The sequence below is a fragment of the Pan troglodytes genome, chromosome 7 (genome assembly GCF_028858775.2).
Source record: "Pan troglodytes isolate AG18354 chromosome 7, NHGRI_mPanTro3-v2.0_pri, whole genome shotgun sequence".
Taxonomy (NCBI): Eukaryota; Metazoa; Chordata; class Mammalia; order Primates; family Hominidae; genus Pan; species Pan troglodytes.
This window is the reverse complement of record NC_072405.2, coordinates 127016935-127033431: the sequence shown is the minus strand read 5'-3', so window position 1 is coordinate 127033431 and position 16497 is coordinate 127016935. Positions and strand designations below refer to the sequence as shown.

Below are 16497 nucleotides of genomic sequence, written 5' to 3'. Positions count from 1 at the left end.
AGCATTGTTTCTGTAGGTTATAGATTAACTGAAAGTATTCCTTATGGGAAATAAAGGGATGGGCCTAAATAAGGGGATGGGTCTGGCTAGTTATCTGCAGCAGAAGCTAGTTAAGACTTGAGCATGTGCTTAAGAAGCAGGAGCATGTCCTTAAGGCACAGATCGCTCATGCTATTGTTTGTGGTTTAAGAACACCTTTAAGCGGTTTTCTGCCCTGGGTGGTCCAGGTGTTCCTTGCTCTTATTCCGGTAAACTGACTGCCTTCCAGTGTGGGTGTCAAGGCCATCAGGAGCATGTCACAGTGCTGCAGAGGTTTTGTTTATTGCCAGTTTTGGGGCCACTTTATGGCTGGATTTTGGGGCCTGTTCCCAACAAGAGTAATAATTTAATAATTGAACTGTATTTAAAATAGTATTGTGATCACTAAATACCATTACATTAGATTTACTTAACTTTTAAATTAGTTTTAGTGGTAAAACATTTTAATAATTCAGTGTTTTTTAATACTGTGAACTGTTTAAAAAGATGAACAGGTTGTAACCTCGGCATTGGGTAGCTCAGCTTTATAAAGCAGGCTTAAAAATGATAGGTGGTATGGTTCTAACAGTTTAAAATTACTTCTGTCCCTAATTATTTTAGCAGGGCTTTTCAGCAGATCCTTATTGTGTCTGTTACAAAGATGATGGGAAACCTGCTTTTCCTGGTGAAGGTTTATTGTAATAAGTTTGAACAAATTGTTCAATTGTTGAAGCATAAGTTAGGCTTCTCTTAAACAGGCCTTTCTGCTTGTTGAAAACCAGGCCAGACGTTAGTTACCTCTTTATGTTGATGGTGTGTGTATATGTGCATATTTTCTGGCAATTTGTATATGTGTGTGCAGTGATATTCACAGAGTTGAAGAGGAGTCAGGTTAACAAGAGATGAGAATTTAAAATCAGCAGATGCTTTGGCTTGTAGTGTGTGGGCTTCTTTTTCTCATCCTTTCAAGTCGTTATAACTGCTTCATTCAGCCCACATTTTACAAATGTAAAGGAACCTGCTAAAATCAAGATATATTATGTGTCTATCATTGTCAACTCAGTAGCACTGTCAGAAAAAATGAAACGTTAGTTTGTTCTATTTTGTGAAACTCCACATAGCAAATCAGTTACTGCTGTATTTTAAAAATCTTTTTCCTTAGTTTTTTTGATGCTTTTTGAATTAAAAACAAACACATGCTCCATTCTAGTATAACTAAAATACAGATGTATAAAGGAAGAAGTATGTCTGTCCATACCATTCTTTTTTTTTTTTTTTTTTTGAGATGGAGCCTCGCTGTGTCGCCCAGGCTGGAGTGCGATAGTGCGATCTCGGCTCATTGCAACCTCCGCTTCCTGGGTTCAAGCGATTCTCCTGCCTCAGCCTCCAGAGTAGCTGGGACTACTGTTGCACACCACCAGGCCTGGCTACTGTTTTGTATATTAGTAGAGATGGGGTTTTACCATGTTGCCCCAGGCTAGTCTCGAACTCCTGAGCTCAGGCAATACGCCCAGTTGGGCCTCCCAAAGTGCTAGGATTACAGGCATGAGCCACCCGCACCTGGCCTCATTGTTCTTCATTCAAACACGTAACTGCATGTAGGTAATAAGTTTTTATTACTATTAATTTTTTTTAAAATTTTTATTTTTTATTTTTTTTGAGACAGAGTCCCACTCTGTTGCCCAGGCTGGAGTGCAGTGGTGGGATCTCAGCTCACTGCATCCTCTGCCTCCCAGGTTCAAGTGATTCTCCTGCATTCAGCCTCCTGAGTAGCTGGGGTTACAGGTGCCAGCCACCATGTCTGGCCAATATTTTGTGTTTTTAGTAGAGATGGGTTTCACCATGTTGGCCAGACTGGTCTCGAACTCCTGACCTCAGGTAATCGGTCTGCCTCAGCCTCCCAGAGTGCTGGGATTACAGGCACAAGCCACTGCGCCCAGCCCTATTAATTTTTAAAACTTTATTTTTGGGTTATGGGCTTTTTTGGGAATTTGAAGAATGACAAAGTCTTTTTTTTTTCCTCCCCCAGGGAAATGCCTTCAAGTACGTAGATAGAAAATATTGCTGATGATTTTAAGAGGTTCGTATATCTTTTCAAATGCATATCTGTCCTTCAGGTTTGAATGTTTGTTTTTAGGGCTTGCACACTTTGAGAAGTATGCTTTTTGATATAGAATATTGGGTAGTGTGAATTTTTAAAAAAATCATGTCTTTTTGGGCAGGGAGATGGCAAATATTTTAACATTTTCCAATTTCTTTGAATTTGTTTTACGTAAACAGGCTTTTCTAGGAACAAATTATTGTCTAAATAATCTCATTAAATTCCAAAATACTGTAAACAGCAAAATTCTAAGCAGTATACTTTGTCTTCAACAATAATACAATTTAATTTATTTTTGGTGACCTACGTTTATTAAAAACATGAGTCAATAGATATTTATTTTATATTATACATAATAGGTAGGGTTATAGTTGTGGTTCTTAGCTCTTTGGGTATTATAGCATCTCAGGGGATCTTTGAACTCTGAAATTGAGAGTAAAATTGGGAGTCAGCGCATGTATGAATTGTTTCTTCATCAGACTTTTAAAATGTGTACAGTTTTGTTCAGTTACGGTATTTATACAAAATAAATTCCACCTTTTTTTTTGTGAGACGGAGTCTTGCTCTGTCGCCCAGGCTGGAGTGCAAAGGCGCGATCTCGGCTCACTGCAAACTCTGCCTCCCCGGTTGAAACGGTTCTCCTGCCTCAGCCTCCCAAGTAGCTGGAACTATAGGTGCGTGCCACCACGCCCAGCTAATTTTTTTGTATTTTTAGTAGAGATGGGGTTTCACCGTGTTAGTCAGGATGGTCTCAATCTCCTGACCCGTGATCCGCTGGCCTCAGCCTCCTGAAGTGCTGGGATTACAGGCGTGAGCCACTGCCCCTGGCAATTCCACTCATTTTAAATGCACAGTTGGATGAACTTTAGTAATTGTAAACAATTGTTTAACTGCTACCACAATCAAGATGTATTAATAGAATAGTTTCCCCACTTGGAGAGTTTCCTGGTATCCTTCTGCAGTCAGTATTTGCCTTCTCACCTTGGCTCTAGGCAACCACTTATCTATCAGCTTCCTGTTACTATTGTTTTGCCTTTTCTAGAATTTCATATAAATGAAATCATATGTGTCATACATAACATTTTGTTTAACTTCTTTCACTTTGCGTGTTTTTGAGATTTCTCCTTGTTTTGTCTATTGGTATTTTATTCCTTTTTATTGTTGAGTGTAATTCCATAGAATAGATATACAGGTTGAACATCCCTAATTGCAAAATCCAGAATTTGAAAAGTTCCAAAATGTGAAGCTTTTTCAGCGCTGATATGATGCCACATTGGAAAATTCCATACCTGACTTCATGTGATGGATTGTTGTCAAAACACAGTTGCACACCACACAGTTTATTCGGGGTCTCCAAGGGAAAAAAGACCCTCCCAGTCTCCTTTAGCTGTGTTACGTATTTTTTTTTTCTGCATGCCCAAATCACCTCCTGCAAGCATACCTGCAGAGCGTAATAAAGTGGGGGCTTGATACATCAACAGCAGATTCCCCACGATGATCCACATGGGGCCAAGAAGACCTATTTGCATTACTCATTATGTGGTGGTGGTGTTTTGGCTTATTCTCTGCTCTGGCGTAAAGATAGGGTTGAAAATGCAACTATTCCAAACTCTAAAACACTTGTGGTCCCAAGCATTTTGGATAAGGGATACTCAACCTGTGCTGCATTTTATTCATCTGCATTTGGTGGTTTGGGTTGATTCCGGTTTTTAGCTATTATGAATAATGCTACCATGAACATTTGTAGACATGTCTTTGTGTGGATGTTTTTATTTCTCTTGGGTAGATTCCTGGGACTAGGTATAGTCATTTGGTGCGTTTATGTTTAGCTTATAAGATACTGTAGTTACTGTTTTCTGCTTTTGCACTAGCAATTTTCATAGAGTTGAAGCTTTTTAGAAAGGTCTCAATTTCTACTTTCGTGGCTCAGCCAAGTTCAAAACTCCATATCCTGACCCAAGAACAGAGATTGGATTATTACTCAGCTCCTAGGTTTTGCAGATTATGTCTATGTCTGATGTATTTTGGGGCATGGCTGCATTAACTTGCAGGTCCTGAAAGTCCAATGTGTTTCTTAAATAGTTTTCTTTTTACCTCTGAACTTTATTGGAGTTGCAACCTTTATTAGAGGAATTCTGGTGTTAGCTTCATAGACATGCCTACTAGGTAAAGACTGACCCTGACCCTGGCATTAGGAATACGCATATTGCTAATTAAAAGCTATGGTAACTTTTCCTGAAAGGATTTTACTAGTATATTGTGTTTTATAATTCATTAACAAAAAATAAATGAAATTGGTAGTTTTGAATTAATGTTATTTTAAGATATAACTGTTCCTGCTTGGCATGGTGGCTCACGCCTGTAATCCTAGCACTTTTGGAGGCCCCGGGCGGGTAGATCACTTGAGGCCAGGAGTGTGAGACCAGCCTGGCCAACATGGTGAAACCCTGTCTCCACTAGAAATACAAAACAAACTTAGCCGGGTGTGGTGGCGTGCACCTGTAATTCCAGCTACTAGGGAGGCTGAGGCAGGAGAATCCCTTGAACCTGGGAGGCAGAGGTTGCAGTGAGTTGGGATCATGCCACTGCACTCCAGCCTGTGTGACAGCGAGATCCTGTCTCAAAAACAAACAACTTTCTGCCAGTAGGTGGGGTTATTATTTATCTACCAGTTCTTTTAGTAAAAACATGAACGTGTATCACTCCCACCCTAGTGCTTATCCATCTAGAGGCCTTTTTCTTCCCCTAAAATACAACTTGTGTGATTTATGAAATGTAAATATTAGCATTTTTATTAAAAGATTAAAAATCCATAGTCGTCAAGTATTCTCTTCTCCCAAGTTTTCATAGGGCTGATGGCTTGTTCTTCAGTTCTCTGGTCAGGTATCCTCATTCAGAAGCCCTTCCTGGATCCCCCTAAGGTAAGGCTGCTTCCCTGCCCCTCCTTGTTACCTTTCCCCTTTTCTTAGCAATTTCCGCAATCTGTAATCACATTAATTTTCCTAATTGTCATTCTAGAATAGTGGCTCCTAAAGTGTGAGGATCTTGGACACCCTTTTAGAGAGTCTCCAAGGTCAAAACTTATTTTCATAATAATACATAATTTGCCATTTTTACTCTCATTCTTTCACGACTGTTTAATGGAGGTTTCCAGATGCTACATGATTTGTGTGATATCATAAAGGACTGACTGCAAGAACAGATATGATTATCCATCTGTTTTCTATTAAACCAGATATTAAAAAGATTTACAAAAATGTAAAACTATGTTTCTCCTCTCCTGGATTAAATTTTTTTTGAAAATGTAGATTTTTTACAAAAATGTGAAACATTGTCATTCTTATATCCTGATAAAATTACCTTGTTTTGTAAAATATTTTTCATTAAAACATAGTTTATATTAGCATGTAATGCATTTATTTTTAATTTTTTTCAAAGCTTCCAATAGAGGTTATTTTTAAGAGAAATAAATATTTCAGACATTTCTTGGTTTGAATTTCTGATATGCAGATATCAATGTATAAGATTTTTGGGGGTCCATGAAAATTTTAGGGATTTTAAAAATTTTTTAAGAGTTTTTTTTTTTTTTTTTTTATAATTTTAAAGGGCCTTGAAATACATGAAATATCTTTAGTCTTTGTTCTTGGTTTCTGTCACACTGTTTCCCGAACCTTTAGGATTTCCTGAGTGATAGGACTGTCTTTTATTCATAATGCTTTTTCTTTGATCACACCTGAGTTAATGCTAATGAGGTGATTTGGGTCAGGCCCCTCAGGATGGAGCAGGTCACCCAAAAGAGCAAATGATTACAGGGTTGGAACCTTCAGCCCCACTGACCTCTGGGAAGGAGGGTAGGTGGGCTGGAGATGAAGCTCCGTTAAGCTCTGTAAAAACTCTTGTACAAGATTTGATGAGCTTTTGGGTTTCCAAACACTTGGAGGAGCTGGGAGGATGGAGGCCCAGAGAAGCTCTGCCCCCTAACCTCCAATACTTTCTCCTGTGCATCTCTTCATCTGGCTTTTCATTTGTGTCCTTTGTCATGTCCTTTATAATAAAGTGATAAATGTAAGTAAAGTGTTTCTCTGAATTCTGTGAGTCATCCTAGCAAATTATTGAATCTGAGGAGGGTTTTGTGGGAACTCCTGATTTATAACTGGTTGGTCAGAAGTACTGGAGGCCTGGATTTGGGATTGGCATCTGAAGTGAGGGCAGTCTTGTAGGACTGTGTCCTTAACTTTTGGAATCTGACACTAACTCCAGGAAGATAGTGTCAAAAATTGAATTAAATTGTAAGATACCCAGCTGGTGTTTGGCGAATTGAAGAATTACGTGGTATAGAAGGAACCCACACATCTGGTGTCAGCAGTGTTGTGTGAGAATAAAGAGAAACAGTGTGTTTGAGACTTGCTGTTCTAAAAATATGAGCCCCACAAAAGTAAGACCTATGTGTTTGATTTAGTTTCATATTCCCAGGGCCTGGCAGAGGTGACTGATCTGAAAAGTCACTCAGTAAATATCTAAGTGAATGAATGAATGAATGAATGAGGGAATGAAAGAAGTCAAGATAACAGAAGCCTAGTGATTCTATGCAGAAAGATTTCAAATCTTTCTGTAGTTACTGGTCTATGCAGACATTATGTTTGATGGGAAATTATTCTAGTTCATCAAAAAGCTTTAATATTTATTTTGGTCAAATTTGAACTGTTCCCTGTCATGGAACTGAGTCTTTGATATGATTTTGATAGGGAGGTCTTAGAGATTCTGTTAAATCTTTCCCTTTAGGAAGGATGAAAGATTTTACCTGCCATTCTTAACTCTTCTAAATTTTAGATTTATTGACTTATAATGTTATTTATTTGGCTATTTTTGGTTGGTATTTATATTTTACCCTATAATACAGAGAATACTTGTCATAGAAGTTAAATCCTTTCTTGCTTTTAGATTTTTGGGCAAAGATAGGTTTTAATTTTTTTTTTTTTTAAGCCAGACACTTTAAAAAGTAGCATTGTGTTCATTAGAGATGGCATGTAGTCTGCTTTGCTTTTTCAAATAGTTTGCACTGAATAATGAACAATAGTAGAAAACTGTTCCCTGCAGGGTAATTTCAGCAGACAGGACATCTGTTTACTATCTTGCAGTTTGGGATTCCTTGAAGATCTGCCCAACTTGAGACTGTGTAAACTTCAGAAATCTGGGAAACAGTTTGAGAGACAACTGACCTAATCAGAGAACAATACTTACTGTTTAGGGCACATAGAATAGGTTAAGCATTTACACCCAGAACATGACAGAGTTTCAGAAGGTGTAGAAGAATTTGCTAAATTGGGTTTCTACTGGCAAGTTTGCTTCTGTCCCTTGAGGCATAATTCATGGAAGAATCCTCGTTTACCCACTAATTTATAGGGTAAACAAATCTAGTCAGCATCGGTTCTTAACAGTCTTGGATACGGGGTCAGATGCTAAGGTGTAAGTCTTACTGTGCTGCAGAAAACATGAATGTTTCAAGATGGGTTGCTGGTATTACCTTCCCTCTTGTTTATATGCTGTAGAGATTGTTCCAACTAGGGCTTGAATTCCTCTTATTAGGGTGATATTTATGCTTTTATAAACAACATGTTTACTTTTGGGTCTGTATTTCTCAGTGCCTTCACTTTTCAGCAACCCACGAAGTCTTAAAACAGGAAAGGAAATTGGGGTTTGACCAGCAGTGTATTGTAGTCACCTGAGGAGTTACAACAAAACAAAAACAAAGGAAAGCTAGGCCGTACAACTTCATTAGAAGTTAGAACTAAATAGGATGTTAGAGTAAGTTGGAGAACCTAAAAACAGACACCACCTACCAAACCCAGTATAGGAACCCAGCCCGTATCAGTTAGCTGAATTTCAGGAGTGTGCTCACGCATTAGTATACTTTAAAGCTCCCCAGATGGCTCTGATGTGTATCCAGAATGAGGACCCCTCTTCATTTATCTAAAAAAAGCTCTTTAGGTGATTTTGCTCAGCTGAGAATGAGTAAATAGGGCTCCTGAGTGTATATGTATCACAAATGTGGGGTCATTTGTGATACATATAAACAAAATATAACAGAAGAGTGTTTTTGTTTTGAAGAATGGTTAAGCTTTCCATGTGTCTTTTTCAGCCTTGCTGTTACCAACATATTTGGTGCACTCAGTTTGGTATCACTCATTTATTGTGAAGTAATTATAAGTGCTTTGGACTCAGAAGTCAGATCTCACTTCCCTGGCTAAATTCCCTGTCAGCTTATCTTTGTTTCCTTATGTAAAATGGGAAAATAATATAACTGACTTCATAGGGTGGTTGTAAGGATGGAATGAGTCCTTGCACGTAAGACAGTGGAGTGCTTGACATATCATAAGTGATAAGTGTTTGCCATTCATTCCTTCAGCAAAATATATTTTGAGTATCTTTTATGTGCCAGTATCTGTGTTAGGTGTTGAAGATGTGGTGAGTAAATCATCCTTTCATTTTTATGGGAACATTCACGAGGGGAAACAATGAGCACAACATGGATTCTGTCTCTATTAAAAGATACTTCAAATCTATGAAACTTTGAAATATATATACATGGCAAATTCTTGGTTATCTGTGTAGAATAGCAGAAGTATGTATGTCATTTAGTTATATTTAATCAGGAATTTCCTTTCCTTTTAACATGTAAATCAGTGTCTGCAACCTTTCTGGCACCAGGGACTGGTTTCGTGAAAGACAGTTTTTCCACGTGGGGGGTTGCGGGGATGTGAGAGGATGGTTTCTGGATGACACTGTTCCACTTCAGATTGTCAGGCATTAGATTCTCCAAAGGAGCATGCAACCTAGCTCCCTTATATGTGCAGTTCACAGTAAAGGTTTGTGCTCCTATGAGAATCAGTGCCACTGGTCACCTGACAGGAGACGGAGCTTAGGCAGTTTACCTCCCGCTGTGCAGCCAGGTTGCTATCAATCAGGCCACAGAGCAGTTCCGGAGCAGTACCTGTCCGTGGCCTTGGGGTTGGGAACCCCTGCTCCAAATGAATCCTACTCTAAGGCATTTCCATGACATTACTTCTTGAACTAAAGAACTGAAGTTTTAGCGTGTATGTAGGAAATAGGACGATCATAAAATGTCACAATGAAGAATGAGCTAGCTTAGTTTTGATAATAGTGATTTTTTTCCTGAGTACTTTATCAGATTATATTAAAATGACAAGATCATAAATATTAAAGTTGGAAATTATTTTAGTGATCGAGTCTTTCCTGAATGCTTTCTTTTTTGGACAGCCTTCAGTACTAGAGAGAATTTATCCTTAGGGTTGAAATCTTCTTTCCAGAAACTATCACCTGTGGTTCTTAGGTTTTGCCTTCAAAGTAAGACTAATCCTGTAGCGGCCAAAGAACTCTTCAGTATTTGGAAAGTGCTTTTTTTGAGTGTCCCTTGCCTAGAGAGAGATTTGCTTTAATTTTACTGGTTCTCATCACAGGATTTTAAGCTTTCTCTCTTGTAATTACCCTTTTCTGTGGATTCTTACTCATACTGATTGTTTTTTGTGCTTTTCTCATTTCTTAGTTTGGTACTGTTACTGGTAAATTTTCTCTTGGGTCATTGTAAAGAACTGAGGATAACAGTTCAGTGATATCGAAAGAGCGAGATAATTATTTCTTTTACTTGGAGCACTGTATTCTATTGATACTACATAAAATTGCATTGGCTGTTTGGCAAGCATGTCAAGCCTGGTGTGCTGTTTGGTTATATTATCCTTACTGATCCCTTTAGAATTCACTTTTGTTAGAGTTAAGACAGTTTTCAATATAGTTTGAACTGTAATAACTTGTTTTAAAATATATTAATTTTTTTATTGCTATTTTCTTCATAACTGGAAATGAGGTTATTTTCATCTGGCTTCTTTATGAAACTGTGCTGGTCCTAGTCACCAGTACTCCCTTTTGCATATGTAGGAATCAGCTGTTTAGGAATCACTTCTAGATTTGTCTGAAGAACTATGTTAAGCTCATATATCTTCTAGTATCTCTTGTTTACTTTGATTTCAGTAGTGGTTTAGCAATCTCATTAGTAGGGGTAAGTATAAAGGAATCTAGGTAACCTAGATGAATTGGTAGATGTGTTTGTAATAACTCTTTATCAGTTTAGTTTATCCCGTCTTGATCACCTGTATTTGTTCTATTTTTTAAGTGTAGAAATAATTTTTCTTGGCAGAGAGGTATGTTGAATAAGCATTAGTTATTTTATTGACACAAATCAACAATATTGGTCATTTATTGAGCACTTACTATGTGGCAGACTCTGCAGAGAACTCTATACTGTGTCATTTTTAGTAGTGTCAGTAATGCTATGAAATAGTGCTATTTTGCAAATTAGAATCTAAGGCTTGAGAAGATTAAATAGCTTTCTCAAGGTCACAGCTAGTAAATGCTGGAGCTGGAACTCATACCCATACTTGTATGACTCATCAAGTCCATTTTTGTGCCTTTCAAGAAGTGGAGAGGTCTTTCATACAGGAATGTGTAGGTTGTGCACTTTCATTTCGTAGTATTGAAGGTCTGCCAATCTTATTATTTGGTGTTACTCCATTTTGAGCTCTTTTCCCTGCTGACTGCTTGCTCTCCTTTGGAGTTCTGTATCTTACTGGTGTAGTCTTTTTGGGTCTATTCATAACACAGTTTTTACTGCATGTCTGTTGTCTATTACTACCTGGTTATTTTAACTATCAATTTAGTTACTAATATGAAAATCATCTCCTAGGTTTAAAAACTAGGTTTAAAAACCTACTTTTAAACCTAAAACTAGGTTTAAACTAGGTTTAAATCTTGGCTCTACTACTTCCTAGATGTGTGACCTTTAGCCATTTACTTAATTTCTCTCTGCCTCAGTTTTCTTATCTATAAAATGAGTATAACAGTACCTTTCTCCTAAGGTGGTTGTGAGAATTACATGATAGGGTAATACATGTGAAATAATTAGATTATTGCCTGTCATACAATGTTTAGTAAATGTAATGTGCTGTTATTAACTGGTCATTAGTTTCTTTTTTTCTTTCATAATTGGTTTATTGGTCGTGTTGAGGATCAGTACACAGACACTTCAATTTGTACACAATTCTTAACATATATACTGAAAATCTAAAAAGCCATGTGTTGTAATTTTTAAAAAGTTATTTCAGTGACTTCCCAGCTTAAAATTGGGAAGCAAATTTTCCATAAGAGGCTATCAAGTACCAGTATCTTCACGTTAGTAAGCTGTTACATAGATCTCACCAATTCACAATATAATACCATATAGACTACATACTCAAATTTTCAATCTTCCACAGCACATTAACAAAGTTAATTAGAAAAGCAGGACTACCACGACCAAAGATGTTACAGTGCACAGAATTATGACAGGGAGAGCCATGATCAAAGAGTGTTTTTCTTTAGGAAACAATTCTACTAAAAAATAATGTGGGAATGAAAGTAATTTAAAATGTTCAAGACATTAAATGCAGGACTGCAACTCCATATTGCCATTTAGTATGCTTTGTATTACAGGATATAAAAACTAACCCCCCAACTATGGAATGTTAAGCTGACACTCAAGACAGTCAAACCCTCCCATAATTCAGTATCTCACACAAACTTGTGTTCACAAAATAGTTGGTAACAGTATTCCTCTGGGTTGTACAAGAAGGGAAATAGGGACCACTGATACAGTGTGTTATGATATCAGTCAAACTTGGCTTCTTTATCTCTGGCGTCATCAGAGGCTGGACTCTTCTCAGTTTTAGTTTCTTCGTTTTGTGCAGGTAAATTTCTTTAGTTTCCTGGTTAGCCACTTTGGCCTGTTTTCCCTTTGCTCCCCTTTTCCCTTTGTTTGCACTTTTTTGTCTGAAGATTTATCCTTTCCTGCTGCCTTTTTTAAGCTTCGTTTCCACTTTGGCGGGAGCAGGTTTAGCTGACAACCGCATTGATTCTCTCTTAGGCTATTTCTTCACCATCCGTGTGGCTGAGCTGACCTGTGGGCTCAGGCTGCACACAGAAGTAGCTGCTCACCCTGTGTGTGCCTGGCCCACCCATTACTTCGTTTCTAACAACAATATATTTGTTTTAAATGAAACACTAATAACGTACAAATAAATTGTCATTTTCTTGTTAGAATTATTTTCCCTCTGAGAACTTTACATTACAATTTTGAATGTGTTGCCTTTTGGGTCTTCAGGCCATGGGCTCATATTAAATATTAATGCTATTATTATTAATATGTGCCAGGCACTATAAAAAGCACTTTACATATATTAACCCCATGTTGTAGGAATTATTAATGATTATGATTATTACAGACTTTAATTTCTTGTCCACCTGTGCATGGTGTTACCTCTTTTATATTTATGGGAATATTAAAGGAGAGAGTAGTAGAAGACCTGGTTATTCCATTAGAGGTTGCTTAGTGAATCCTTCTGGTTGAGGAAAACTAGATCATGCTGGAGACTATACCAACCAGATTGTTGTTGGATATGTGTGGGTACGTGTTCCCGTTGTTGCATCCTCTGACTATGGAGATGATCTGTTGAGAAATGCAAAATGAGAATTTATCAGAAGGCTCTGCTTTCAGGTGTCCCGATAATTGAGACCTTTATCTCTGTGTCTTATTGATAGTTTTGTCATTTATGTGTCTATTAACAGGATCACTTTCTCAATAATAGCCTCAGGTTGAGGGAGTATTCTTTGATTTGGCTGAAGGAACTCCTGGATGCCAGACCATGGGGAAGCTTTTGATTTAAGAGCATAACTGCTGTACATGGACGTTTTTGACATGTAATCAAACTCCTGGAGTTTCAGATCTGCGTTTAGATTATGTGAGCTTTATTAATTATGTAAGGGTAAAGGAAAGGATTTGTAAGACATTTATTTATTCCTCTTATTTAATTTGTGGTTTTGCAAACCTAGTACAGTTTATTTTGTTTTTTCTTAGAAATAAAGGAAATAATAAACTAGGATGGTTGTTAAGCTCCCTTCTGTGTGTGTGTGTTTTAGGTGGTATTAAAGATAATCAAACATTATCAAGAAGAAGGACAAGGAACTGAAGTTGTTCAAGGAGTGCTTTTGGGTCTGGTTGTAGAAGATCGGCTTGAAATTACCAACTGCTTTCCTTTCCCTCAGCACACAGAGGATGATGCTGACTTTGATGAAGGTAAGGGTGTTCATCACAAGTGTGTCTTTGCAGTGCATACAAATGGATATTAACACAGGTCTCACCATAACTTTTGATAATGTGTGAATTGGGAGTCTCTCAGGCTAGCCTACTTCACTTGATGTCTGATACTTTGGGAAAATTATATAAATTCTGGGAAATGAGGGTTTATACTATAGACATCATTTGTTTGGCCTTTACTTATTTGGAATTTGTGATTCTGATTTGTCATAGGTTGGATAGGAACTGTGCTGATGTTGACTTTGTCAACATGAAATCAGCTTGCTAAATAAAGTTTTGAGGGACAAAGATCATCCTTATGTGTCTGTTATCCATTCCCTTCTATCCTCTTTTGATTAAGTCAGTGTTTAGAAAGAGATGGAGTTCAATTTTCTGCTTCAGAAAGAAGATACTCCTCAAGCATTTCAGAAATATTTTATTTTTGTACTATGGGTGTAATTGCTTTATTAGCAAAGGCTGAGAGTAGTTAAAAGCTCACATCAAAGGCTAAAATCAGCATCTAAAAGATTTTTTAAAAATCAGGTTGAAAATAACTTCTCACTTGTTTGAAATCTCTGGTTTCATTTTCTTTGTAACTTTTTATTGTAAAAAGCACATAAAAATTTTAAGTACACATTACAGTAGTGTTAAGTGTATGCATATTGTGCAGTAGGTTTCTAGAACTATTTCATCTTGCAAAACTCAAACTCTGTATCCATCGAACAATCCCTTTTTCCACCTCTTTCATCCCCGCAACCACCATTCTACTTTGTGTTTCCAAGAGTCTGACTACAGATACCTCATGTTAGTGGAATCATGTGGCATTTATTGTTTTGTGAGTGACTTATGTTATTTAGCATAATGTCCTAAAAGTTCATCCATGTTGTAGCAATGACAGGATTTTCTTCTTTTTTCTTAAGGCTGAATAATAATTCATCATCTGTATATACCACATTTTCCTTATCCAGCCATCTGTCGATGGAAGTTTAGGTTGCTCCCACCTATTGGCTATTGTGAATAATGCTGCAGTGAACATGGGTGTGCAAATATCTCTTCAAAATCCTGTTTCCATTTTCTTTTGGATATGTACCCAGAAGTGGTATTACATGGTAATTCTATTTTTAATTTTTTGAGGAACTTCTTATGTTTTTTTTTTAAATAGCAGCTGCACCATTTTACATTTCCAACCTTGCACAAGGGTTCCAATTTCTTAATATCCTTGTCAACACTTGTTATTTTCTGTGTGTTTGATAATGGCCATTTTAACAGATGTGAGGTGATCATCTCATTGTGGTTTTGAATTGCACTTCTGATGATTACTGATGTTGAGCATCTTTTCATATGCTTGTTGGTGATTTGTATATCTTTGAAAAAATGTCTATTCAAGTCCTTTGCTTATTTTAAAATTGGAGGTTTTTTTTTTTCCTGTTGAGTTGAAGGAGTTATGGATATTAACCTCTTATCAGATATGTGGTTTGCAATATGTATTTTCTCCCATTTTGTAGGTTGCCTTTTTACTAGGTTGATTGTTTCCTTTGCTGGGCAGGAGTTTTTACATTTGATATACTCCCATTTGTCTGTTTTTACTTTTGTTGCCTGTGCTTTTGGTATTGTATTGAAGATATCAGTGCCAAATCCAATGTCATGAAGCTTTTTTCCTCTGTTTTTTGGTAGGAAGTTTCAGGTCTTATGTTTAGGTCTTTAATCCATTTTGAATTAATCTTTGTGCTGTATACAAGGTAAGGGTCCAGCTTCGTTCTTTGGCATGTGGATATCCAGTTTTCCTAGCACCATCTGTTGAAGAGACTGTCCTTTCCCATTGAGGGTCCCATCTTGGCACCCTCGTTAAAGATCACTTGACACCATATATGCCAGGGTTTATTTCTGGGCTCTTTGTTTTATTCCACTGGTCTGTATGTCTGTCTTAATGTCAGAAGTACACTTTTTGGATTACTCCAGCTTTGTAATAGGTTTTGAAGTCAGAAATTTTGTTCATCTCATTTGAGATTGTTTTGCCTATTCAGGGTCCTTTGAGATTCCATATGAATTTTAGAATAGATTTTTCTATTTCTACAAAAAATGTCATTGTGATTTTGATAGGTATTGCATTGAATCTGTCTTTGAGTAGTATTGACAACATAATAAGATAAAGTCTAACCTCTGAACATGGCTTTTCTTTCCATTTATATACATCATCTTTTAGCAGCGTTTTGTAGTTTCAGTTTACGAGTGTTTTGCCTCTTTGGTTAAGTGTATTCCTAAGTATTTTATTCTTTGTGATGCTATTGTAAATTGGATTTTTCTTAATTTCCTTTTTGTCATTTTTGATACGACTTTTAACTGATCACATTAACTTTGATAGAATGTTACTTGCTTCATTTGACTTACACACCTTCATAGTACCTTGAGCATATAATAAACACAAAGTATATGCTTGCTAAAGTGAAATACCTTGCAGTTTGTCTGCAAAGCAGGTTTTCATTAAAGTAATTCCTCTAGAAACTAACCAGGGCTACTTTTGTTCTAGGCACCTGAACACTAGCATACTTGGATTTTTTAAAACCCTTATGCAGTGTGCATCTTTTTTTTTTTAAACTGGCTATGCTCTCCCTATTTCATTTGAATTACCTCCCACAGAATTAAGGTTGAGATTTCTCTGTAGTTCTTTCTGGCAGTATTAGAATACCTCTGTTTCTCTATACATGCACATATGTGGGGGTACTTAATTATATTTAAATAATCACTAGTTTAGGTCTGGAAAAGAAGAGATTGTTAATGCAGTTTCTTTGGTTTACAAGTGAGGAGCTTGAGAGGTTTAAGTTTTTTGTTTGGTTACTGGGTTGGTGGCACAGTTGGGAGTAGAATCTATTCCAGAACAGTTAACACTGTCACACAGTTTTCTTAGGTAATTAATTTTTTAAATCATATTCTTGGTTTAGAATATGAAGAAATAATATTCATTGCAATTATGGTAGGCGAACGAAACAAAATATATTACTAATTCCAGATCATTGGAAGCTAACTTCTTTTACGAGCTTGAAATACTTGAATTGACCAATGTTTTATTTCACGAACATGTACTTTATTTTTTAAATTTCTACAAGCTGTTTATTTTCAAAGTTTTAAAAGAATGTTTATTTCAAAAGTTTCACATGGAATAAGAAGCACAGATTATTATCCTAATTTTACAGATTGG

General features: G+C 36.8%; 1 protein-coding gene across 3 annotated transcripts in view; it reads left to right on the top strand.

Moving 5' to 3' along the window:
- The window catches only part of EIF3H (eukaryotic translation initiation factor 3 subunit H), a 110376-nt gene that overhangs the window by 18642 nt on the left and 75237 nt on the right, over positions 1 to 16497 (top strand). The window contains exons 2-4 of one of the 3 annotated variants that reach the window (XM_016959796.3): positions 2048 to 2098; positions 4961 to 5040; positions 13145 to 13301. In XM_016959796.3, the coding sequence (XP_016815285.1) occupies positions 2086 to 2098; positions 4961 to 5040; positions 13145 to 13301 (250 nt within the window). In that variant the 5' untranslated portion in view covers positions 2048 to 2085. The remainder of the gene's footprint in view (positions 1 to 2047; positions 2099 to 4960; positions 5041 to 13144; positions 13302 to 16497) is intronic. The other 2 variants (XM_016959797.3, XM_519914.9) reach the window with 2 other exon arrangements.